At 47.5% G+C, this 26,151-nt stretch overlaps 1 protein-coding gene across 1 annotated transcript in view; it reads left to right on the plus strand.

Moving 5' to 3' along the window:
* TRAPPC10 (trafficking protein particle complex subunit 10) overlaps window positions 1–26,151 on the plus strand; it is a 73,734-nt gene that overhangs the window by 25,602 nt on the left and 21,981 nt on the right. Inside the window, exons 4-14 of the mRNA XM_065942706.1 lie at window positions 3,878–4,074; window positions 6,315–6,510; window positions 8,304–8,415; window positions 10,853–11,100; window positions 17,618–17,764; window positions 18,323–18,437; window positions 19,265–19,341; window positions 20,098–20,189; window positions 22,188–22,328; window positions 22,629–22,741; window positions 25,284–25,798. Coding sequence (XP_065798778.1) covers window positions 3,878–4,074; window positions 6,315–6,510; window positions 8,304–8,415; window positions 10,853–11,100; window positions 17,618–17,764; window positions 18,323–18,437; window positions 19,265–19,341; window positions 20,098–20,189; window positions 22,188–22,328; window positions 22,629–22,741; window positions 25,284–25,798 — 1,953 coding nt within the window. The remainder of the gene's footprint in view (window positions 1–3,877; window positions 4,075–6,314; window positions 6,511–8,303; window positions 8,416–10,852; window positions 11,101–17,617; window positions 17,765–18,322; window positions 18,438–19,264; window positions 19,342–20,097; window positions 20,190–22,187; window positions 22,329–22,628; window positions 22,742–25,283; window positions 25,799–26,151) is intronic.

A 26,151-nucleotide genomic window follows, 5' to 3' on the forward strand; every position in this document is an offset into this window, starting at 1 on the left:
TCGTGGAACACAGGCTCTGAGGCGCTCAGGTTCAGTAGTTGTGGCTCGTGGGCTCTAGAGCGCAGCCTTAGTAGTTGTGGTTCATAGGCCCAGTTGTCCCATGGCATGTGGGATCTTCTCTTATCAGGGATGGAACTAGTGTTCCCTGCATTGGCAGGTGGATTCTTAACCACTGGACCACCAGAGAAGTCCTCCTTTGTTGTTTTAAGATTCTTTTTTTTTTTTTCCATTTAGTTTTATTCATTGGAGGCTAATTACTTTACAATATTGTAGTGGTTTTTGCCATACATTGATGATTCTTTTTCTTTATCAGTGATTTTAAGCAATTTGATTATGATATGCCATGGTGGAGCTTCGTTTCTTGTGCTTGGATTTTGGGTTTTTGTTTTTGCTTTTTTATTTCCGCAATTTATAATTTTGATCAAATTTGGAACATTTTTGGTCATTATTTCTTCAAATATTTTTTCTGTTCCTCTTCTCTCCTTCGGGGACTCCAGTCACCTCTGTGTGAGGTCAATTGACATCTCCTAAGTCCTTGAATTGTAGACATTTCATCAGTCTTTTTCTCTGTGTGTTTCATTTGGATAATTTCTGTTCCTATGCCTTCACGTTAACTGATTGTTTCTTCTACAGTGTCTAATCTGCTCTTAGTCCTACCCAGTGTATTTTTCAGTTTAGACATTGTGGTTTTCATCTCTTTGAGTTCCTCAGGGGTCTTTTCCTTCTTTTAAAGTATCTTTCCTGTCTTTGCTTAGCATCAGTCTTTCTCTGCCTTCATGAACATATGAAATATGGCAGCAATAGCCATTTTAATGGCCTTGTCTATTAATTCTGTAATCTGTATTTACTGAGTCTATTTCTTTTGAGTGATTTTTCTGCTTTTTATAGATCTTATATTCTTATTTCTTTACCTGCCTGGCAGTTTTTTATTGGATGCTAGACATTGTGAATTTTATCTTGTTCGGTGCTGTTATTTTATATAATCCCGGAAATTTTCTTGTGCTTTATTTAAGTTACTTTTAAATTTGATCCTTTTTGTTGTTGTTCAGTTGCCAAGTTGTGTATGACTCTTTGTGACCCCATGAACTGTAGCCACACCAGGCTTCCCTGCCCTTCACTATCTCCTGGAGTTTGCTCAAACTCATGTCCATTGAGTCAGTGATGCCATCCAACCATCTCATCCCCTGTCACCCCTTTCTCCTCCTGCCTTCAGTTTTTCCCATCATCAGGGTCTTTTCCATTGAGTTGGTTCTTCGCATCAGGTGGCCAAAGTATTGGGGCTTTAGCTTCAGCATCAATCCTTACAATGAATATTCAAGGTTGATTTCCATTAGGATTGACTGATTTGATCTCCTTGTGGTGCAAAGGATTCTCGAGATTCTTCTCCAGCACCATAATTCGAAAGCATCAATTCTTTGGCACTCAACTTTCTTTATGATGCAACTCCCACATCCATACATGGCTACTGGAAAAACCATAGCTTTCACCATACGGACCTTTGTTGACAAAGTGATGTCTCTGATTTTTAATATGCTGTCTAGATTGGAGCCTGGTGGGCTGCAGTCCATGAGGTCGCAAAGGGTAGGACAGGACTGAGCGACTAAGCCCAGCACTAGATTGGAGGATATATGTGTGTATATGCGTATGTGCCCCCCACACGTGTGTTCACATAGGTGTTTACCTCCACATGTAACTCTCTGTGCCCATGCATGTGAACGTGGGCACACACACAGCCCAGTTCCGGTGCACAGGGTCGGTTCTCATTCCTCCCCTTTCTGTGTGTGTGACTTTCTCCAGCTCGGAGAAGCCAGGCACTCACTGTCCTCCACGTTTGCTTCTTTGACCCATTGCTGTCTGGGAGCCTTCTCCTATCCCTGCCGTCCTCCCTGCCCCACTGTGTGGGTGCCCTGCCCCGGTCTGGGGCTCATGCTCTGTCCTGGTCACCCCTCCCCACGTACGTGATCCATGACCCCACACAGAGGCCATCTTGGCCTTGGGCCCTCAAGCCAGCTCCCCATCCTCCAACATCTGCACTGGATGCCCTCCTCATTGGGCTTGGCTCTGGTTCTGCTCCCTGCCGGGGCCCCTTGTCACCCTTCCCTCCCCCATGATGGGGTTTTCCTCTCTTCTCTGTGGTTTCCTGAGAGACCCTTACCCCATGGGTTCAGCTTGGGTTCCTCTTCTGCAGAGTCACTGAGCCTCTCTTGGAATGTTCGTAGTTTGCTCACCATCGTGAGCCATGGGCTGGGCTCTGTCCTGATTCCTCTAGGACTATGGGGGACTCTGTCCTGCCTGCTGCTCAGCGAGGCCTCTTCTGAGAGTCCCTGCAGGCTGCCACCCACGGCGTCCCCAGGAGAGGGGCTGGTGTCCCCTTGGGGTGTGACTGCCCCCCCCCCCCCCCGCTGTGGGTTGTGGAGAAGGGTGCCTGGGAAGACCTCCTTGGAGCTTGTCATGCTGCCTCACCTCTCCCTGTCCAGTGGGCCCTGGGATCTGCGTCTGTGCTTTGATTTTGAAACTGCTGGATCCAGGGCTGCCTCCCCCTGTCCTTCCGGTTTCACTTTTCAGGCGTCAGGTATCTGGGTTCTGACAGGACACCAGCCCTGTAAAACTTCTGGTCCTAAGCACTGCCATTGTGTGGAAAATAAGCAGTATGTGAGTGTGTTACTGTTGGATATTAATTCACGGAAATCAGAATTTTGCGGAATGGTTTTCCTTTTAAATAACCAAAAGTTCTTTTTCAGATTGTAGTTGTTTCAGAGTTAAACTGAGGGCATAGCAGTTTTTAACATTTTTAAGTACTGCTTTTTGGAACTTTTCACTTACTGATTAAATGAAAGGGAGGGACTTGATACAGAATTTGAGATTTAACTCATTCATAGATCAGTCACACGAGTGTTATTCAAGAGAGACTAAGAGAAAATATGGGCAGGATAATAAGGAATCCTTCTCTTCAAAGAGGGAAAGAATATATTTAGACAGTAGACATTAATTACAGTTTCCAAAGATTTTTAAATACCTGATATTGAAATGAATTAAGCATCTTGGTTTCGATTTTTGCTCTTCATCTGCTGAGTGGATTCATGGAGCATAAGGTCAGTTGTAAACAAGAGTTACAAAGCAAGGAGAATTTGTGTCTCCCTGCTTCTCTCTGGAGGAGAGTGAGGCTGGGCTTGTTGATGTTCGGGGCAGAAGGACTACTGTCTCCAGCAGGCTGGTGTTCGGGCCCCAAGTCAGGAGCAGCTTTGATTTCCAGGCCCATGTTGGCTCCCCTGTTGAGGTCATGTGAATGAGAAAAACTTCCAAAAGCCCTGGGTTGTCCTCTTTGTCTGGGTTACCTCTAAAGCTGCCTTGTCTCTGACATGGCCTGTGAGTGTCCTTGAGGTTGGAGTGGTTCTGGGGGCTCCTGGAGTGCCATGGGGCTGTGGAGGAAACCACGGGGAGGCCCCCGCCCCCAGATGGTAGTGGGCCTGCAGCGGGACCGGCCGCTCCCCTTTCCTGTCATGGCGGGGCCATGACCAGAGGGGACCCTGCCGTGTTTGGCCCCAGGGCCCTAGCCCCAGACCTGGGTTTTAAAATCCCAGCCTCCTTAGCAGAGTGTGTGTCAGTGGGCAGCGTGCTTGGCCCTCTGCCTTTCCAACTCCCCCTCAGAGCGTTGGAGGACCTCCTCGGTGTCCCTGGTCTCAAGGGATGACGCACACCGGGACGTGGTGGGAGCCTGCCCTGAGCGCCCGCAGCTGGGACCGGCCACGGACTTTCCATGGAGCATCCCCGCCCCAGAGCAGGAAAGTGTGCTGCCGTCTCTGTTATCAGGCTTCTTTGCTCTATAAACTACAGAGTGTTGATAAATCTGCATTCACAGTGACTTATTTACTTTCAGGATACTGAAGTTTATAAAGCTACTGTAAAGGATGACCTCACCAAGTGGCAGAATGTTCTGAAAGCATATAGCTCCGTGGACTGGTTAATTGTGGTGGTTGAAAATGATGCCAAGAAAAAAAACAAAACCAACATACTTCCCCGAACTTCCATTGTGGACAAAATAAGAAATGATTTCTGTAATAAACAGAGTGACAGGTATGTGTGTGTTTGCTGTTAACCTCATTGGGCTGACGTTTAGGTGAGATAGTTTACTGGCTTCCAGATGATCATAAGTATTTGCTCTGTGAGTGCCTGCCCTGTGCCTGACGCTTGAGCATGTGGTGGATGCAGCAGAGGAGACCCGGCCCCTCCTTAATTGTCTCCTTAATCGATTCCCTAAAAGAAAACTTGGGTAAAAGTTTTTGTGCATTTCCAGGCTATTGGTGAGTATTGCTGACACGGGGTCACGCGTTGTCTTCGCAGCAGTATCCCAGTGACAGGGAGGCCCCTGCCCGGAGCTCCTTGCCACGCCTGTGGCGCTCCACGCCTGCTCTGTGGACGCTGCTCTGCTCACTCAGCCCCCACCAGCCCAGACTTCATCAGCTGCTCTGGGTTCTCCTTTTCTGAGTTAACCACGCTTGATGGGGACTTCCGAAGCTTTCTTTTTTTGTTGTTTTTATTAATGAGGAGAAGATCTGGAAATAGTAAACGTTGAAGGTCTTAACGAGAGATGGAGAGTGTAAAGGATGTATTGTCTGGTTGATAAGCACCGGCTCACTGAGGGAAAATATTGTTTCCGTGGTTGCTGTTTGTGTAGGTTTCTTTTTTCATCCATCCCTGTAGTAGAGAACTCTGCATCTGCTCAGAAATAAACGTGGATGATTGCAATCCTTAAGAATGCCTTAATGAGAAACTTCTGAGCCAGTAGACCCTGGCAACTCATACAGTGAACAAATACACGTTACTCCCATGGGGCAGGGGGCTTAGGAGTGAGCTGCCTGAACCCCTTTATCTTTCAGGGGAAGAAACAGTATCTAATGGGGTAGAGTGAGGGGAGTGGGGTGACTGAATTAAGGCCAGTTACTAGTTTTAAAATTTCCCTCTTCGTACTGATTACTCATCTGCTGGGCTGTCTAGACTATGGCTGTTTCACCCTTTGTCCTATGGTCGATAATCCTCAGTCCTTCCTCCAGTGGGTATGATGGGGCCCAAAGGAAATGAAACTTAAAATCTGTTCATTTGCCATTTCTCCTCAAATATTTCTGGAGGAGAAATGTTCAAATTCATAGCATCAGTATTTAGAAGTTATTTCTGAGTTCAAATTTACTCATCTCTCTAGATTATATTGTTTTCAAGGATAAAGTAAGTTACCTTTTCCAGCCTGTTGGATGAACAGGTTATCTTTTCCAGATCCACTGGAAACACTTGTAACTTTTTGCCTGTGAGATTTGTACACCGTGGATACAAAGTTTTTTTGTAGTGACATTGTATCATACCTTTGTTGTTGTTCAGTCACTCAGTCCTCTCTGAGTCTTTGCAACCCTGTGGTCTGTAGCCCACCAGTCTCCTCTGTCCTTGGAATTCTCCAGGTAAGAATACTGGAGCGGGCTGCCATTTCCTTCTCCAGGGGCTCTTCCTGACCCAGGGAGTGAACCTGAGTCTCTAGCATTGCAGGCAGATTCTTTATTCTAAGAGCCACCAGGGAAGTTCCATAAGTTAAGCCCATCCTTCTAAGCCTTTATTTATTGTTTATTAATGCTACTCTTGAGCTCACAGTCTGGTGGGAGAGAGAGTCTAACAGTGAAAAGTGTTTCCAGGGTGCACTGACTACACTGGTCATGGAGTTGGTGGGGCTGAGCTTGGAGCAGCTGGGGCAGGGGCTGGGGAGAGGGTCAGTGAGGATGTGTCAGCTGAGCAGGGTTGTGTGGGGTGAGTAGGAAGGTGTTGGGTAGAACAGCAGGAGTGCCTAAGAAGATGAGTGGGCTTGAACTACAGAGAATTGGAATCAGAGCTGGACAACCAGGCTAGTCCATGTTGTCACGATCCGCAGGTACCATGTTAAACATCTGCATTTTAGTCTGTCAGTCACAGGGAACCCAAAGAGGTTTTTGAGTGGGCAGGGGACCTGGGGTTTGGGAACTGAGATGCAGCCACCTTATTTTCCAATGCACCCTGTGGACAGGGTCTGAATCTTGTGACTCATCATAACCCCCCCATCCATCTCACAGCACCCCTCTTGTAACAGCACTGACTGCTCACATGGCCTTAGACCAGCTCACGATGAAACCATTTCTTCATCTGAGGTCTCATCACCTGCCTGATGTTTTTCACCAGTTACAGAAGGAAGAAAGGAAGAGGAGGGAGGAAGCCAGTTTGCATCCCAAGCACGTGGTCGCTGTTGGGCAGTGGTTCTGTGCCTGGAGTGTTTTCTGCATAGTCTGTTCATGTCTTCACAGGTGTGTCGTGCTCTCCGATCCCTTGAAGGACTCCTCCCGAACTCAGGAATCCTGGAATGCCTTCCTGACCAAACTCAGGACATTACTTCTTATGTCTTTTACAAAAAACCTAGGCAAGTTTGAGGATGACATGAGAACCTTGAGGGAGAAGAGGACCGAGCCAGGCTGGAGCTTCTGTGAATATTTCATGGTGCAGGTACCTGAGTGATGATGTAGAGTGAGACTGTTTCCTTCTCTTTCCTTCCCTCTTCATTCTTGTGGATAAGGCAGCTCTCTTAGGGTCATTCATATGGACATAACTTATAAGACCAAATGACAGTGTAGTGGCCAGCTTCATTCTCGGCTTATTAAGGAGGATTGGAGAGTCTCCTGAGTAATTTCTGTGTCAGCTGCCTTGCTGCTTCAGAGCTTGGCATCTAGCCTTTTATGAAATGACCTTATCCTCAGAGCAGTTCTGGTTTCGTTAGTGTATCGGGCCTCCTGCATGTCTACCATGGGTCTGGCTTAGGCCGTGGAGCCCAACGCTGGTGATGACCCTGATGATAAGATGTCTACTGCCTGCCTGACACTGTGGTTAAATTACTTGAGTCCCAAGTATGTTTCCTCCATAGTTTTATAACTTTGGGTTCCAATGAAAAATTGTCTTAATCTGGTTTCTTTACTCTGGCTTACAAAAGTGTTTAGGTTTCCAAAGATTGTGGTCTATAATCAGTTCTCTTGTTTTTTAAGAGGAAGAGTGTGTTAAGTGAACAAAGTGATGTGAAACAGAGGAGCTTGGGGGAGGAGACCCTTCTTGCACTGCAGAGGGATAAGAGTGTTGCTCTTAGGGTCCTTGTTCTTTGTTCACCATGCTTTGCCTGAAAAAGCATGATTTTCATATTTTATAATACTCATATTTAAATATCACTTGTATATTAATTACTGAAGAAATAATGCACCTTGAATAAATAAAAGACTCTAATTAGAAATTTTAAAGTTTGTCTCTTATTCTGATGCTTCTATCGTGGTGATATTTGGATGATTTGGGTAACATCAGGGAATTTGAACGTGTTCATAATTCCCTGTATGACCGACTATGACAGAACTTTCAGATTACCCTGTCTCTTTACCCTTCAATCTTATTAAACTTATTTCCTAAGAGTAGTGACAAGGAAAGAGAAGAGTCCAAATGAACACTGTGGTATTGGTTTAGAATCAGTGAACTCGTGGTTGGATAACTGGATGGCCGGATAGATAGATTCAGAAATACTGATGTATGTGTAGGTGAGGGTTAATATGTGTACATGTAAATATTGCTTTGCTGTCTCCTCTGATGGGGTCTGGAAAAAAATGACACCTCAGTAGCAGTGAGCAGACTTAGTGCTAAGATCTTGGTTTCTAAACTGCATTCTCCAATAAAAGTTGCCAGGGCTCCTTGTGGACGTGATTGGTTCCAGGGCTAATGTAGGGAAAATAGCAATATTTTGTAAAAGCAGAAAGTAAGGAGGTGCTCAAGAAAAAGCTGGAGGTCTGTCAAAGGAGCACACACACCACCTTCAGGGGCCTCCTAACACCCAAAGCAGGAGCAGTGTGTGCAGGAAAATGAGTAATGACAGGCCAGAGATTCACCCTGTAGGGTAGAATTAGTATCCTTGTGTCTCCATAGGCATAAATAAGTCGTTGGTTTAATAAGTAAATGAAGGAGATGATTCCGCTGTTCCACAGAGCAGAATTCTGATTAAAGAGTGTGTGTCTGGGGAGGCAAGGAAGTACCAAGGACGAGAGGCTGAGCCGTCAGGCCTGGCAGCTCACAGAGGGACTCCAGGAGTCATGCTGGCCTTTTCCTGCTTCTGTCTGTGCACGGTCATTAACTTGATTTTCTTTTTCTTAGCATAAACTTATTCACAATGCTACTTGCTTTTCTCTGTTGTGATCTTTCATGGCTTCTTGTTTCAAAACATTGATTTATGATTTTGTGTTTTCTTTTATAAACTTTTTTTGGGTGACTAGGAGGAGCTTGCCTTTGTCTTTGAGATGCTGCAGCAGTTTGAAGATGCCCTGGTGCAGTACGATGAACTGGACGCCTTGTTTTCTCAGTATGTTGTCAACTTTGGTGCTGGGGGTGAGTAGTGAAGTTTTAGAAACAAGTTCTTTTCTCGCCATAGCTTTCCCCACTTTTAACTAGTATGGAAGCTGCTGTTATTCACCTAATGATTGAATCATCTTCTGTGTTTTTTAAAAAACAGATTATGCAGGATATATTCCCATGGTTGCTATAGGGAATGAATTGAGAGTTAGGTGTTAGTCACACTTGTGGAAGAATCTTGAGGAATGAAAGTGTTGAAGGAGTTGTTTTCAGATATAAAGTGTCATTTCTACAGCTTGAGCTGTCTAGGGATGCTTCTGATTCTCTGCCTCCTTGTTAACATAGTGTGGGGATCTTTTTCTTCGGTTAAGAGGTTGTCTGTGTAATATTTGAGTATTCACTACAGTGAGTCTTACATGACACCATTGTAAACGGTGTTCATCTTTTTAATGATGTCTTAAAGTTTTCTAAAAATATGAAATTAGCACAGTGACCCATGTACAAAGAAAAAAGTTTGTAATTGTGCTCACTGTTCTTTGCTTGGTACTTATTTTGGTAGAAATGGCGTCACATTATCAGGACGTTTGTCTGTAGCTTGTTCTTACTAGCAGTCCATCGCAGGCATCTCTTTAGGCTGACAGATGAGGCGCTAAGCTATTTCTGCCAGTAGCTGCAGAGTGCTTCGCAGTGTGGATTCCTGAGACTTGATTCAGTCACCCCGGCGCTGGACATTTGGGTTGTTTCTCTCTTGCTCCCACAAGCAGTGCTATAATAGATATCTTTATCAGGGGTTCTTTTGGGAACCTTTGTCACAGTGTCTGAAGAAAGGCGTGATTTCCAGGAGCCATTGTCGTGTCTGCTAGGAGACCTGTAGGGAGTGAGGTGCAGGGGCTGCCCCCTGGCCTGTGGGCCCCGCCCTGGTTCTCAGAGTGATGTGGTGTCACCCACTGAGGCCCACTTCAATCAGTTTTCTTGCAGTTCAGCTTTGGATCTCTTACTTTGCTGAGACACAGACAGAAACATATAACTAAAGCAATTTACTAATTAGATTTTGAAAACTTAAAGGGAATAAAATTACATTTCTTATATCTTATATGCCCATAGTATACATATATATATATATGTGTGTGTGTGTGTATATATATATATATATGTATGTGTCTCAAATAGCTTACATGTTTCTTACATGATATTTTACATAGTTTCTTGTTCTCTCAGTTTTAAAATAAACCTGGGGCAATTTAAAATCCAAAAGTAAGCCTGGACCAGCTTTTACAGTGAAGTGATAAGGGGGTTCATTTTTGTTCATTCAGACACATACTTCCTGAGATCCCTCTCTGTGCAGGCCCTGTTCTAAACACAGTAGGGAACACAACAGACTTCCTTCTTTGATGGAGTTTACATGAAAGGGAGACATAGGGAAAAACAAGTATGTCACTTAGAGTTAGGTAACGAGGGTAGCAAGTGCAGGCTGGGCAGAAGATGCAGGTGTGGGGGAGGGTGGCGGTAGGGCTGGTTACTGTCAGAGGGGGGCCTAGGAGGCTCTCCGAGAGAGGCCTGACCAAACGTGGGGGGAGCCAGGAGAGTGCTGGGGATGGGGCCCCAGCGGGGGGATCTGCTGAGGAAAGGCCTGACGGCTGGGGGGACACCTCACTGTGTGGGCAGTGAGCCGCTGACTCTCAGCTCAGTTAGTGAGGGACGCTGTTGCCGTTGCTGGCCCTGCAGCCATGAAGCAGTGTCACCGTGCCAGTGTAGATGTGGACGTCCAGAGAGGTGGCTGTTAGAGAGGAAGGTAGATTAAAATGTTTTTTTCCATTAGATTGAACGGCCCTGTTATTGTAGACGCTTGTGTTTAATTTAAAACCGTATTTGAGTCTTTGAGCTATTAGAATTGGGGAGCCTTGTTGGAAATCTTTGACAGTTAGAGGATGTCCCCTCTGCTTCCCACTACTGTGTCTTCCTCGTGCTGCGGGCCCTTCCTATGGGAGCTGGACTCAGGTGTTGACAGGTTGAGTAGCAGACAGGCAGGAGGCTTAAATACGTCAGGAAGAGTGTGGAGATGAAATAAGATAAAGACTGTCCCGTGGCCAGGCTGCTCCCCCGCACACGATAGGGAGGAACTCCATAGCACGCTCCCGCCTGGGCCTCATGCCTCCTCCCGGGTGACTGATTGTGGAGCCTGAGGTGTCCCAGACCCTCAGCCCGGCGGCCCGATCGCATCCTGGCTTGTTCACGACCTTCGGGGCCTGGAACAGCGTTGTGCCTTGCAGCCTCCATCCTGTCCCCCGATGCCAGGTGCCGAGTGGGTGTTCTTGTAGTCACCACCCTGTCCTATGTCCCTTGTCGGGTCCCCCACAGCCTCGAGGGGGGGCTGGTGCTTTGGGCCGCCTGTCGGTCCCCTAGGGCTCACGGTCCCGCGAAGTGAGGTGAAGGAATCTGCAGTCAGCGCCTTTCACGATGTGTGTTTGTCTAGATGGTGCGAACTGGCTGACTTTTTTCTGCCAGCCGGTGAAGAGCTGGAATGGATTGATCCTCCGAAAGCCCATAGATATGGAGAAGCGCGAATTGATACAGAGGCAAGAAGCCACCCTGTTAGATCTGCGCAGTTACCTGTTCTCTCGCCAGTGCACCCTGCTCCTCTTCCTGCAGAGGCCGTGGGAGGTGGCTCAGCGCGCCCTAGCTCTGCTGCACAGCTGTGTGCAGGAGCTGAAGCTCCTGGAAGTGAGTCGTCTCCTTTCCCCGTCACCCGCGTCCCGACTGTCGGCCTAGCAACCGATTGAGTGACTGCTAGAAAGTGCACCTTCTGCCCTCAGCACAGTGCAGTGCACAGTGGCCCACAGCGAGCCTCCCAGATCAGTGTCTCAATATAAGTTTTAAGGTAACCCTGGCTTGTTCTGTGGGAGCTGGGCCTTATTGATCAACATCACTCACCTGGGGGACATGCAGAATCAGGTTTCGCAGGTAGTGTTTGTTTTCTTTCAGAGCTGTCTTTTCAGATACATGAATTTGCACATGAGCATGCCGGTAACAGTGTGAGTGACACACAGCAAGCTGTGCACGTTATCAGTAGCACACAGTTTAATGGAGGTACGTTACAAACACATGTGTGCATGCGTGTATGAAAGAACACAGTTAGCTTGAAGGTGTTGGTTTGTAGTCAAATACTTGTTTTTCTAGATTAATATCCCCCAGGGCTCTGGACTCTCTTCCTGCCCATAGTGTTGTAAACATTTTAGTGAGGTAGGGGAGCTCTAATGACTGTCCGTTCTGGGGGTTATCACCTTTTTTGTTTTAGTGACCTCTTTACATGGAAAAATGCACATATACACACTCCAAATGTTACATACACTTTCAGAGGATTCTTAGGTACCCACCCCTACTCCCCGGTTAAGAACTGAGTGGGTGGTCTAATTCCATTTTATAAAGGAGGAAAGTGGGTGTGGAAGTGGTTAGGTGACTTACAGGTAACATAATTAACTTGTCACAGACTCAGATCTTCCCGGCAGGCTGCAGTCCTCTCTGTTGGGCTCCACACCAGGGCTCTGGGGGCACAGTTAATGAAGACCCAGGGCACTGGCGGTAAGGGTAGTTTCCATATCATAGTCATTTCTGTTTTATGTTCGCTAAAAAACTAAATAACAGACTCAATAAGATAAATTATTTTGCTAATTTCTAAAGAAGAGATGCCTAGCCTAGCTGAGCCACAAACTTGAAAATTTAGAACTTTTTATCAAATTATTTTTCTTCTTTGCATATCTAATCAAGCACATGAGAAAAAAGAACACTTTCCACCTTGAGGTGATGTTCTTGTGGCCACCTGTCACCGAGTAGGTTGAGATAATCTTCTTTGGCTATTCCACTCTTAACTGTACAGACTCTGGGCCTGAGGGGATCGCTTCATTAATGGGACAGGGCCACCTGTGTTCGTGGGGCCTAGAGATTTACTAACTGAGAGATTTTCTCTTGTTAGTGGATCACGGGAAAACATGGGAGTGTATTAAGAGCCCAAGCAGTTCAGCCTTTGCACTTTCAAATTGGGGTCACCCAGGAGGGCGCTTTAGGCCTCAGTGATGGTTCTCACTGGAGAGGGCATGTGGGGCATCAGGCAGAGAACTCCTCTACTTTCTCATCTGAGATTCTCTCTTTAGGTTGTTATTGGGAGTTGGGGGTGGTCCTTATATCTTAAGGTAGTTTTGCGGTTGGCAATAAAGCGGATAAGTTTATTCTTAGAATTTCTTTAAATTTTTATGGAGACAATCAAAATTATTTATTTTTTTCTGCATATTTGATTCCACTCTCAAAACTAGAACTCATTTCCTGTGTCTGCTAGCTTTCTTTCTGGTGATTGTTGTTGACAGTCATGTCCATGGCCAGAGGCCAGTGTAGAGCCTTGGGTTCCCCCAAACAGAGCTGGGCAGAGCCGCAGCTGCAGAGCCAGTCTTCAGGCAGCTTGCAGGTTGGGCCAGTATGTGGTGCTGGGTTAGGTTTGGTCATTTATCCTTTTTAAGCCAAAAGCATATGTATTGCATCCACTTTGTACATTTCTTATTGTGAAGTTTCTTTTGCAGAAAACGCCTGTGTTTGCTTTTTATGGTTTGTAAAGCAAGTCCTGGTGACTTCCTTGTTGGTGCATCAGTTGATTTATAGTATCTTCTCTGAGAGTAGGAGACACTGAGGTGGCCAGATGCCACCTCTGTGCTGTGGCCTGGGGTCATCACTCCCAGCGGTGCTTGCTGAGGCCAGGGGCCAGCTCCCAGCTTGGCAGTGTGTGAACGTGGAAAGGGTACCTGCCCACACCGCTGCTGGAGTCAGGAGTAATAGCCCTAAAGTTGCATCAGGTCTGTGGGAGCTCAGATGACTCCGTCAACAAAGAGTATCTCTTTGTTGTCCACAACATTTAAACCACCCCCACCCGTTTACCAAAAGTCTAGTGTATTCCCTGCGTAAATTTGGAAAACACAGACAGAGCTGCAGAAGAAAGCGTCATTGCTTTTTCTAAAGTGAGAGATTCTCTTTTTGGTCTGTGGCCTTTCTGTGTGTAGGACTGTTTGGACTTTGGGATTGTTCAGCAGTGTCTGCTGTTGCAGGAGTGTATGTCCTTGTCCGTCACCCTTATTCAGTGCATTCACATGTAGGATGGCTAGTTCAAGGCTGCACTTGTCTTTAACACTTTTAGTGTACATCATCATATTGCCTTCTAGTAAGATCATCCCATTTTTAGTTACACTAGTAATACTCTTCTCCTGCATCTTTGGTAAGAAAAAAAGTAATATGTGTATATATTTTCATCTTTACCAGATTGGTAAGTGAGAACTATTTAAGGAAGATATTTTCTAGAATGTCATTTTATGTTTGTTACAATGACTACCCAAAGGATTTCTGTGTTGATGCATTTTTCTCGGTATCGGCTTGTCTTTTATCAGCATAGGTTCTGATTATGTTCACAGACAGGGCTGGCCAAGAGGATCAGGACTTTTCAGGACCTAGAGACTGGCCAGCGCCGTGTGTGAGATGCCCACGCCCTGCTGGTGTGTGAGCAGGGCTGTGTGTGGGAGAAGCTGCAGGCTGACCAGGGTGGAGAAGGCCCACCATTCAGGCCTGCCAGCTGGCATTGGCATTCCTGGGTTCAGGCCCCACGAAGGACAGAGCAGAGGCTTTACTGAGGAGCGACCCTCAGGGTCATCAAGTTCTTGCTCATCATGTGACCTTGAGCCCTGAGGGAGGACCTGAACTGTGAGAGGAGTGGGAGTGGACGGAGCAGGAGGCACCCGGGGAAGGTGTTGATATCGATAAGAGCCAGTGAGCCTCAGGAAGAGGGAAAGAGGGTTAGAGGAGGAACTTGCCCAGCACCATTCAGAAAGCAGCTGACTACACACAGTGGTGAGGGGAGAGAGGACCCACAGATGAAGAAATGAGTCCTGCTTGACTGCAAGAAACCCACAGTTTGTGCACAGAGCCAGCTGTGTGAGTGAGCTGTCAGAGCCCAGAGCTGCTGGGCCATCAGAGCAAGCTGTTCCCGGGTGGGGTGGGTGGGTGGGGGTGGAATCGAAGAGAGAGGGGCAGCTTGCATGGGTTCATGGACACTGCCTGATGTGTCCGGGGGTGGGAGTTAAGAGGTGGTCTTGTGTGAGCTGGATTTTAAAGTTTCATCCATTTAGCAGTTACTCATTGAACACCTGTTTTGTGCAAGCCAAGCACTCTAGGAGCTGTGTTTTTAGCAATGAGCACGACAGACCAACATCACCCCTCCTCACCCCGTGAGCTGAGTCAGGACCCATTAAGTGGACATGGCTTGGGTGGCGGGCAGAGAGAGTGAGTTTCAGGCAGAGAACTCACTGTTGAGAAAGAACTCTTGAGGAGCTTAGTCTTGGTAGAACTTAGGGCTGAGGCAGGGCATGGAGGTGAGGCTCCAGAGTTCTTGGAAGCCAGGTTTAAAAGCGTACATCACCTTGAGAGTTGACTTTTATTCTACAGCTAGTGGGGAGCCACCCTTGGGTTGAAAGCTGGGGTGCTGTGAGAGGTGAGGGCAGAGAGAGGCTCCTGATTAGGGGGAGACGTGGAGAAGAGTTGGAGACTCGGCTGAGACCTGGGGAGAAATGTGAGGTCGGAGCAAAGGCACTGGGGTAGACTTTGAATAAATGGAATATAAATGGACTCAGTGAATAAATGGGTCTGAGTCAACTGAATCTTATACCATCCACAAATAATTATTATTTTATGAAAGATAAAGCAAGAAAGCTTCTGGAAGATAATAATGGAAGAATATCTTTATGACCTTGAGATTAGCAAATGTTTCTTAAACAGGACAGAAAGGCTTTGGCCAGGAGGGAAGAGTGTGGAAAACAGGCAGCCTGGAAATCAGGGCCTCTCATCATCAATCAGCACCACGGAGGTGGGTGACAGGGCAGCCAGGAGGGGACAAAGGTCTATAGGCTGTATAGTCAAGAAGGACTCTTACCCAGAGTATGGGAAGAACCCCTACAAATCAACTTCAGAGACTGACAAATCAATAGAAAATAGGCAGTTGGCTAGTAAGCAGATGAAAAGGTGCTCAGTCTCATTCGTTATAGAGAAATGCAAGCTAAAATAACCGTGAAATCTACCTCCCCCACCTCCCCCCACCCCCACCACCCCCACCCCAAGTGGCTAAAGTGGAAGGCCTTGCTTGATAAGTGTTGGTGAGAACAGGGAGCACCTGGAGTTCTTTCCTTGAGAGGGAGAGTAGGAATGGGCACCCATCTTAGGAAAGCTGTTTGGCAGCCTCTGCTGGAGCCAAACCTGTGCTGCCTGTGAGCTGGTGATTTGTCCCCACTCTGTCCAGGAGGCAGTGCAGGGACACTCGTGGTGGCCTTACTGTAACTGCCAGACCCTGGAAATAACCCAAATGTCCATCCTGTACAAAGGAAGCGGTCACTGCCATCTGTGCGGACAGCAGACGGGGGTGTGGCGGCAGAAATCAACAAACTTGGAGTGGATGAGGCTGTGAACGCAGAGTAGCTGGAGGAGTCAGACACAAGACATGCCTGCATGTTGATTTTGTGTGCACGAGTTCACGAGGAGGCACCAGTGGTGTGTTGGGAGGTGTGTGGCGGGCATGGCCCCATTGTGGTCCATATAGGATACTGGGGTTTTCAGCATTTGCATTGTTTTAAAACATAGGTTTAGAAAAAACAAAAGAATGTCTTTAATTTTATACTTGGAAAATGGTCAGACAGCTCTTGCCATGACCAATAATACTGATATCAGAAAAGGAGAGGCTTGAAGAAAAGCTAAAGAATGTTTATGAAGAAATTAGTTTTAAAAAATCTGTTGTTCACAAAGGAGTTTATCCAGAGGGCTCCGAAGTCTATGGAAAGGCACTCTGTGTCTTTCTCGTTAGAGTGCGTGAGGTGTCCAGATGCCGAGAGTGCCGCTGGGTTCCAGGTGGACTGGCAGAGCCTTGAGCTTGCCTAAGGTTTGTCCCTTGTGGGAGGCAGGCTTGCTGTTTGTCAGGTGTGATTGATGTGGGGCAATGGGGTGGGTGGCCGTCAGAAAAACTCAGCCTGCCACCGTCTAAAGATATGTGGCTTTCAGGTGAGACCTCTGTGGGCTATTGGTACCTCTCAGCCTTGCCCCCTGGGGAGTGCCGCAGTTCGACTGGGGGGAGGCATGTGCTCTGGACAGGGTCCCTGAGCTGCATCCCACTGGCCAGCTCTCCGCATCCCTTTGAGGTTGGTCTCTTGTCTGGACAAGAGAGTCATACCACTTTATCACCTTATGAAAGTTGCTTCTGATCATGTCATTATTTTCTGTACTGATTTTTCATTTAAAGGACCTAAGTAGTTTGTCTCATTTTTCAAAGACTGGGCAATTTAGCATGTATGGGAGCGTTTAATGGCATTCTCTGGGTCTTTCAGGTTGGTGCCAGGTTCTTCTGTTTATGCTCAGGGTGTGTTGAAGAAGTCTTTCTTACAGGAGTTGGTCTCGTCAGCTTGTGCAGCTCCTCCCCTGTCAACTGATTTGGGGTCACTTCTTAGTCCCCGTTGTGACTAGGACCAGCTGGCGGGTCTCACCGGAGCTGGGGCCCCAGCTGTGAGACGCCCCATGACGTCAATGCCCCCGAAAAGGCAGTCTGCACTGCCAGCTATGGGCGTGGATATGCTGTCAGTTGTGAGACATTCCTGTTTCAGAGACCCTGAAGTGTAGAGGAAAGTCCACCGTGGAACCGATCACATACAGTAGATACTTCTGAATATCTGATAGTATACTGTTGATTATATACCCAAGCAATAGGAGTCCATTTTTACAAACATAATTGCACCTAAAAAATCAATAGCAGTTCCCAAATACCCTCACATATCTACTTAATACTCAGATTGCTGGGTTGATATATGATCTGAAATGTGTTCCAGTGGTCATCTGAGGTCTTAGCTTCCCACCTTCAGAATGTGTGCTCTTTAAACTGAGAGGTGACCAGTTTCCAAACCTAGAGTAAGTGCTGACAGTCGGCCTTCTTGAAGGCATCTTTAATAAGCTTTTGAGTACACTGCTGAGATCACACCCCTGCCAAGGCCCTCCGTCTCTTCAGGAGTGTGAGCCACTGAGTGCCTCTGGGCACAGGTGGCCCTTCCTCCTGTAGCTGAGCTGCTGCCCTTGTTGTTACGCCCCTTTCTCTTCCCTGCGGTTGTGCAGAGTCTGGGTGGCTACCGGGAGGGGCTTCCCCGAGTGCCCTCCTCACCGCCTGCGCCGTGCCCCACAGGTCTCCGTGCCGCCCGGCGCCCTGGACTGCTGGGTGTTCCTGAGCTGCCTGGAGGTGCTGCAGAGGATAGAAGGGTGCTGTGACCGGGCGCAGATAGACTCAAACATTGCCCACACCGTGGGCTTGTGGAGCTACGCCACGGAGAAGGTAGCTGCCGAGTGCAGAGGGAGCCTGTCTGGGCTGTGCCCCCGGGGCGGGATGGAGTTCGCTGTTGGGGAAGTGCTGCACACACGGTCCCTCCTTGGGGGGCTCTGGCGCCTGAGGGGCGTCCGGTAGCAACATGGACGCGGTGGGTCCCTCCAGCGTCTCTGACTCCAGTGGATGTCAGACACTTGCTGCGCTCATACTAAAGATGGACTTCTGCCCCAGGAATGAGGGTGCTGGAGACAAAGCAGGGTGAGCGTGAAGCCTGTGCAGAAATCAGGTGGGGACAGTGGTGCTGTGTGGGCAGCAGGAAAGCCTGGTGGCAGTGCAGACAGAGTGGGAGACCTTGCTGGCTTGCGAGTGAGAGGCACTCCCAGGATGATCACGTAGAAGGTTTGAGTTTGAAAGGATCGTAGCAAGATGTGTTTTTATATCCAGACAAGAATCTTTTGGGTAGGAAAGCTAAATTTTTTGCGTTTAGATGGATGTTAACTTTAAATTTGTAAATTCTCTACTGGTTCTTATAGCAGATTAATTGAAATTTGGGGTCTATCTCAACAGCTGAAGTCCCTGGGCTATCTGTGTGGACTTGTGTCAGAAAAGGGACCTGACTCAGAGGACCTCAATAGGACTGTGGATCTTTTGGCAGGTTTGGGAGCCGAGCGGCCTGAGACAGGTACTTTTTGAAATGTTCCCCAAATCACCGAGAACATGGGCTGTGCTTGGCATGTATAATTCAGATTCTGGCAATATAACTACTCACCATTTGGGAAATTACACTCATTATCAGTTGACCAGATTAAGACATGGAATATTTTACCCTTTAATCACATAAAGAGATGTCAGAAATAGTTTAAGAAAGTATAAGGTTCTTAAAACTGTGTCTGAGTTTCTGGCAGGCTTACATTGAGCTGGTCAGGACTTTGTACAGCCCTCATGAAGTTTAAATGCACCAATCTCCCCCAGTTACAGGTGATTTATTTTTCTGATAATATGGCCAGACACGTCCTTTTATTGAGTAAATTGCTCCTAGGTGATAGAGCACTCTGAAAGGAGCATTACTGATTCTTTCAGCATAATGATAAGTGTGAGTTAGCAGGGCTGTTGCTGACTAAATCACACCTAGTGACCTGAGAGAACTCCTACTGGCTCGGATCAGTTCATCAGGGAAAGTGTGTGATGTACGTGTTGCTCTGTTTCAACCTGAGAGCACTTCACAGCGTTCTGAAAGTAATTCAGTTTATTGTAGGATTTGTAATACATGCTTAAAGACTTCTAGCCTCAGTTAAAGATAAAAGCATTGCATGAAGTGTTTAGATTATATCATGAGTGTGTTAACTGGACAAGAATGTGAGTAGTAGTGTGGTTTCAGCTGACATGGGTGTGTTGGTAGTTTCACAAGCATCAGACAAAGTCCTGTACCTGTGACATTTGTGGCTGAACATAAAGTCATGACTGGATGTAATGAAGATGAATAAGGACTCTTATTTCTTTCTGTTTAAGCCAACACAGCTCAGAGTCCTTATAAGAAACTCAAAGAAGCATTATCATCAGTAGAAGCTTTTGAAAAGCACTACTTAGTAAGTATTTCAAGTGTTGCCTGTCCACTGGTGGCAGAAAGCCTGTCTCTCTGAGATTTCGCTGCATTTGTAGCATTTGGGATTGGGAGTGAGCTGGTGTCTGGGACCTCCTTGCTGGGCCAAGTTCCCTCAGCCCTCGGGAGTTGTGGATGCGCCTGAAGTAGTTGGTGCGTCCGTATCCACAGTGCTGTAACTAGGCATAAAAGCATCCTTGGATATTTATCGTTCTTTTCCCCATGGGATTGCTCCTTCAGTGGAGCGGAAATTGTAAGAAAGGCTAGTGAATGAGTTTCTGCATACAGAGGAGCGGTTTGAACCTGAACAGGGGTTATTGTACCTGACTTTAAAGGACTTAAACTTGGGCAGTCTTAGCAAGCAGTGCAGGAGAAGCTCAGTGGACCACCTGGGTTCCCAAGTCACAGTTAATTGAAGAGCATCTGACAGCTGTCTCTGTTACTCAGAGAGTGAAAAAACACTAAAAATGTTACCTGCGTGTGGAAAATGCACCGAAAAAAATTATTCTATCCCTGCTGATTTCATGTTTCTTTCCTTATTATGCTTCATAGTTTATATACAAGTTGATGACTTTGTATAAATCACTGTTTTGTAAAAACTCAAATGACACAGAAAGATCCTGAGTAAAAAATTGTTATATTAATAAGGAAGTCTTTTGCTTCAGCTTTGGGTAAATGAATGTCGGGTCTGTGTAGCATTAAATTTGAAGTACAGAATTACTCGGTCTTTGCTTTTCCACAGGACTTGTCTCATGCCACCATCGAAATGTTCACGAGTATCGGGAGGATTCGATCTGCTAAGCTTGTTGGAAAGGATCTGGCAGAGTTTTACATGTAATTGATTTTGAACTTTTCTCTGAATTTCAGACATCTCCCGTGTGTAGTAAGAGGTTTGTTATGTAGGAGTTAATATGAAGTGCACCTAACTTGGTAGAATGAAAATGTAAATTGTTAACCAACCATCATCATTTTTTCAGAAGATTCTTTCTGAATACCAGAGTTTAGTCTATTAACCATAGTAATTGTTACTGATCTTTGTGTTTCTTTGACCAATTTAGTGAACTTTTACATAAATGTTACACATATGTAGATAATGTGTGCCCTGTTTTATGCAGTATATGGTGTGTGTTCTACATCATTTTCTCTGGGTGCTCGTAAGTGTCCCCTCAAGGTCAGTGACGTGGAGTACGTGCATGTATCACCTCCAGGAGAGAGGGCTGAGCTGTGAGTGCCTGAGAGCCAGAGTGTACAGAAACGGTGAACGTTTCTCATCTGGCTCCAGCTTCCGAGTCGGATTCCACAGAGAAGACTCAAAATGTGGTGTATTTCATATGTATTTGGTAAATAGCCTGTCAAAGAGAAGAACCCTGGCTGGCAATGCAGCTGCTAATTCAAAGCACTGGAAAAGATACAAGTTTTGAGGGAAAAGATGGTTGTTTTCTCAAAAGAAATATGTGTTTGAAGTGGTACCTGGATATATACAGTTTGTAATTTTATTAGATGAAACAGGAAAGAATAATTTACTGTAACTGGTTGAGTAGGCAGGGGAGGGATTAGTAGATCATCTAAGTGAACATCCTGATGTTTTAGGTGTGGTTGGAGCAGCCAGCAGTCACAGAGCCGAGGTGGGGTCTCTTGAATCTCCATCTGGTATACTGAGGACTGAGTTATTATTGGTTAGTGGAATAGAGAAGCCATGCCCTCAGATGCTATGAGCTCAGCCCCCTGAGGCTGGTACTGCGGTGGGGTGACGCTGGCCTGCTAACGGGAGACTTGGGTCCTGGTTCTGGTGTCACCATGGACTAGTCAGCTGGGTGACCTTTGGCCTGTGTCTCTGGGGGCTGGGTGGCAATGGTCTCCCATCCTGCACTACAGTGTATAAATCATTGGCTGGAGATACTAACTGAAGAAGTGTGGAAAGTTCTGGCCCCTTTAAATGACAGGATGAGAGAGGACCAGAAAAGTCTGGAAAAACTGGCACATGTGATTTGATAGGCTTGAAATTGAGAATTTGGGAACTCTCACTGTTTCAGCGTAAGGTCCTGAGGACTAAGATGTTCTCCCAAGATGCCAGGAGAGCAGATGCTTGTTCATTATTGGCCTTTATCCTGCAAGATCAGCAGTCCCAAGCCCTCTGGGAAAGGCCAGGGCATCCATGTTGTCACTGAAGCTTGGACAAGCTTCGTTAATCGTATTTTAAACTTTGGTTTGTTCTGAATATCTTGAAGGTTTAAATTGGGCCTGGGAAGATGTTCTTTAATGTGATATGTGTTGCTATTTAAATCCTTCATAGTTCTCTGTAAATCTTTGAAACCTGCTCAGTGCATTGGCCTGAGTTTTGGAGTTGGCCCAAGCTCCCATTGGTTGGTCCATGGAAACCACTCTGTTTTGGTGTGTCTTCAGGAGCTAGGGTGGGTCCAAGCCCAGGTTTCTAGCTTCCCCCATACCTGCTTCTGTGCCAGTGGGCAGATCCTTCCCCTTCCTTCACTCTTGGCGGCCTCGCAGCAGCTTGAAGTCATAAGTGATGCCCTCACAGTCTTATCCAGAGACTGAACTCTGAAGGCCCTTCAGCTAGTGTAGGATGCTGGACAAACAGCGTGTGTGGGGTTACCAGCCTGGCACGTTTCTTGGGTCCGGTTATTTGTTCCTGTTTGTGTGTTCTTTCTCACCTCGGGGGCTGGGCGGGGGGCATTGGTCAGAGGAGGACTCTGTGGATGGCACCAATGTCGTGGTGTCGCCGAGATCACCAAGGGTGGGGAGCAAGCCATGAAAGGTCTGAGTTTGTTGATTATCGTGACTCATTATGAAAGCTTCTGTTTGTTGATTTGCAAGGAGGAAGAAGTCTCCTCAGAAGGCAGAGATGTATCTTCAGGGAGCCTTGAAAAATTACCTGGCTGAGGGCTGGGCACTGCCAATCACACACACAAGGAAGCAGCTCGCCGAATGTCAGAAACGCCTTGGACAGATTGAGAAGTATCCTTTTAAGTCGAGTACATTTGTGAAATAGGAAAATTGATGTCTGTTTGTACAGCAGCAGTGCCCACAGTCGCATGTCCATAGGTGCCTGGAAATTAGGAGAGGGAAGCCTGCCTTGACATGTGCCCCTGTTGGGTAGAAGCTGGTCAGGTGTCTGCCTGCCTGACTTCTGCGTGAGTCCCTAGGACCCTGGTGGAAGGGGCACACCAGCCGTCTGCACCCCCTGGGACTGGGGCTGTGTGTGCTGCACCCCCCCCCCCCACGTGGTCCTCTCTGGCCCCTTGACTCTACACTCAGCTACCTTCAGACCAGCAGCCTCCTGGCCAGCGACCAGCACCTGACCACAGACGAGCGGGAGTACTTCTGCAGAGAGATCCTCAGCTTCGCCAGCCAGCAGAGGGACAGCCCAGGTGAGGCTCATTTCTGAAACTTCGTTACAGGAACACCCCTGGTGGGCCAGTGGTTAAGACTTCACCTGCCAGTGCAGGGGCTTGGGGTTCAGTCTTGATATGGGAAATAAGATCTCACGTGGCCCTGGGCCAGAAAACCCAAACCTTAAAACAGAAGCAATGCTGTGACAGATTCAATAAAGATTTAAAAAACTTTATTATGAAAAATGTCCGATGCCCTAGTAAAGCAAAAAGAATAACACTGTATACTGACCACCTAGATTCCGCAGTTGCTAGCATTTTGTGTAGCACCCGTGTGTCTATATCTTCCTACTTTTTTCTTTTTGCTGAACTTCAGAGCCGCTCCAGACCACAAGGACCACTCCAGTTTGGGACAGTGTAGCATCTTCTGAAAACAAGAGTGGTCCCCTAAACTCTCTGCCCACAGAAGGCCAGTGTTCTGGCTCGGGCTTCCAACTTAGCCCTCTTCAGGGCTACCTCATTGTCTCAAACAGGGTTTTTACAATTATTTTATATTAGAAGTCACTGGCCTGTAGTAGTCCAATCAGGGATCACATATTGCATTTGATTGTTACATCTCAATTCTCCTTGACCATCTTCCCATCTTTTTTTTCCCAGACACTGACCTTTTAAAACATCACAGTTTTACTGAGATAGAATTCACATATCATGTCATCCCCCATTTGCAGTGTGTAGCCTAGTGGTTTTTAGTCTAGTCACAGGTATGTGCATCCGTCACCACCGTGAAGTTTAGAACACTTTTACCCCTCAAAAGCAGCCTGCCCCATACTCATTTCCTCCCAACCTTCTCCCACCCCCACCTTCTCTCACACCCCCACCCTGCCAGGTTCCTGGGAGTCACTAGCCTGCCTTCTGTCTCTGAGGATATGTGGTACGGGTATTTCACGTAAATGGAATCATACAGTGTGTGGTTTTTTGCGACCAGCTTATTTCACACAGCACATTTTCAGGATCCGCCTGTGTTGTAGTGTGTGTCAGCGTCTCATTCCCTTCAGTGGCTGAATAACATTCCATTGGTTGGAGGGACCGCACTCATCCCCTCAGCAGTTGTGGGTTGTGAGACACTGACTCTTGGAAGTCACCCGGCCAGGTGTCTCATAGACCATCTGACCTTCTGAAATGTGTTTCCTGTGGGCGTGTAGATCTGACAGGACAGTAGATCTAACAGACTTTCCTTCTGAGTGTTTTAGCGAATGTACTTGATACACATCGCTGTGTGGTGAGATTAGGTTCATGGTGACATTCAGTTTCTCACGTTCAGTTCATCAGGAGGAGGGTTTATGTTAAACAGTCACTGTCTCCATCAGCTCAGCGGCCATGACAGAATGCCACAGACTGAGTGAGTGCCTTCTGGAGGCTGACCGCCGAGGGCCACACGCCCTCAGGGCTGGTTCCTGGTGAGGCCTCCTCTCCTCCTGACTTCTCCTTTCATGACCACGGGTGCAGGAGGGGAGACGAGCCAGGAGAGAGATGGATAGATTCAGAGACAGACGGGGCTCTCTGGTGCATCCTTCTGTAAGGGCCTGGTGGTCCCTGACCTCACCCAACCCTACTTTACTTCTCCCCGGGAGCCACTTCCAGTCACCATCGCTCTGTGGGGTAGGGCTTCAGCCGGAGAGCTGGGGGTGTCACATGCTGGCCACAGCCGTTGCTGACTGCTGGGAAGTCAGTGTGTCCAGAGGTCTTGGCCTCCGGTCGACGTGGTCTGTGACTGCTGGGTGCGCCCCTCACACGCAGCCATCTGGAGGGGCTCTCAGGGCCAGCGTGGCACTGGCCTGTGCATTAGGTTCTTCAGAGTGCCCAAACTGGCATCACAGGGCTGTGTGCCGCATCTGCTGTGTGTGAGACCGTGGACTTCCACTTTTCCCCCGTTCCGTGGCCTCTCCGTGAAGAAACTCTCCTGTGCCTGTCCCTGCTTTCTTGTGATTTTATACCATTGCTCTCAGCACAGTCTTCGGTTACTGGGTGTTTATAAACACCTCCTGGTCAGTCCAGCAGCCTGGTGGGTTCTCTCGACACAGAGCTGGTGGAGGGTGCAGTGGATTTGCCCCTTTGGTGCCCGAGGGCTGGGACTCCCTGCCATCCCGACTCGCCGCATCCTTTACTGAGCTCCCAGAGTGGCACACACTGGGGCTTACTTATTTCCAGATGTAGGGGGAACTCAGGCGTCTTCACTAGAGAACTTTCTGAAACAGCTCTAGGACTTGGACTTTACAAATCTCATTTTGAAATTGAGGAGTTAGTTGACCTGTATTTCTCTTGTGTTTGCCAAAGCGGGAGTTAGAGACCTTAAATTTCTTCAGGTTTTATGATTTCCAGGAGATATCCGGGCATGTGTTCCTGTTCTGCTTTTGACAGAGTAACTCATTTTGGTATGTGAAGATGGTGTGGGGTCGGGAGGGTCCAAACTGTCTCTGTCACACGTCACTGCTTCCGGCTGGCGTGACAGTGACTGTGTCCTGCTGTCTCGGAGCCTCTGACAGTGTGACTGGGTAGTGAAACGTGTACTGTGCGTCCACAGGTCACAGGGTCGCCCTCCCCATGCACTCCTTCGCACAGCTGCGCGATCTCCGCTTCACCCCTGCCAACGCCGTGGTCCACGTGGGTGGCGTCCTGTCTGTGGAGGTAACCGTGTGCAGTCAGATGCCCGTGCCCATCCCCGTGGAGCAGATCGCCATCCATGTCCACTTCAGCATCGAGAAGAACAATTACCGGAAGACCGCCGAGTGGCTCACCAAGCACAAGATGGCCAACGGGGTTGTCAGCTTCCCGGTGGAGGCCTCACCCTTTCCCACATCCCAGAGCAGCCTCCCCGCGCTGGAGCTCTATGAGATGTTTGAGAGGAGTCCTTCAGACAACTCCCTGAACACCACAGGGATCATATGCAAGAACGTCCACATGCTCCTGCGGAGGCAGGAGAGCGGCACGTCCCTGGAGGCGTCCTCGGGCCTGGCTCTGGAGGACGGGGCCCATGTGCTGAGGTGTGCCGGCGTGACCCTGCAGCCGGGGCCCAATACCATCGTGTTCAGGACGCAGGTATGTGCTGAGCAGCAGCTGGCTTTGGGGCGGTCAGAACGGTGGTGCTTGCAAGCACCGTCTGGAGAAGCTGAGTGTCCAGTGGTAGCCTCTGCTCCATTAGCCTGGCTCTGGTTTATCCTTACAGAAAAATAGACTGGTGTTTTGAAAAAAATCTTCTATACTTGCATAGTTGTAAGGCAGTCAATAAGTTGTGCATAAGGTTCTTAATGTAGATAATTATTTGCATTCTCACTGGTTTTAGATTTTTTCGCTTTGTGTTAAAATACATCCTCATTTGTTAAAATGAGGATGTTTCAAAGAGTCAGCACTTTCACGTGAAACTTTCTTTTCCTTTTGTGGCTGCTCAGATA

Source organism: Muntiacus reevesi, chromosome 8, assembly GCF_963930625.1.
Source record: "Muntiacus reevesi chromosome 8, mMunRee1.1, whole genome shotgun sequence".
Lineage (NCBI taxonomy): Eukaryota > Metazoa > Chordata > Mammalia > Artiodactyla > Cervidae > Muntiacus > Muntiacus reevesi.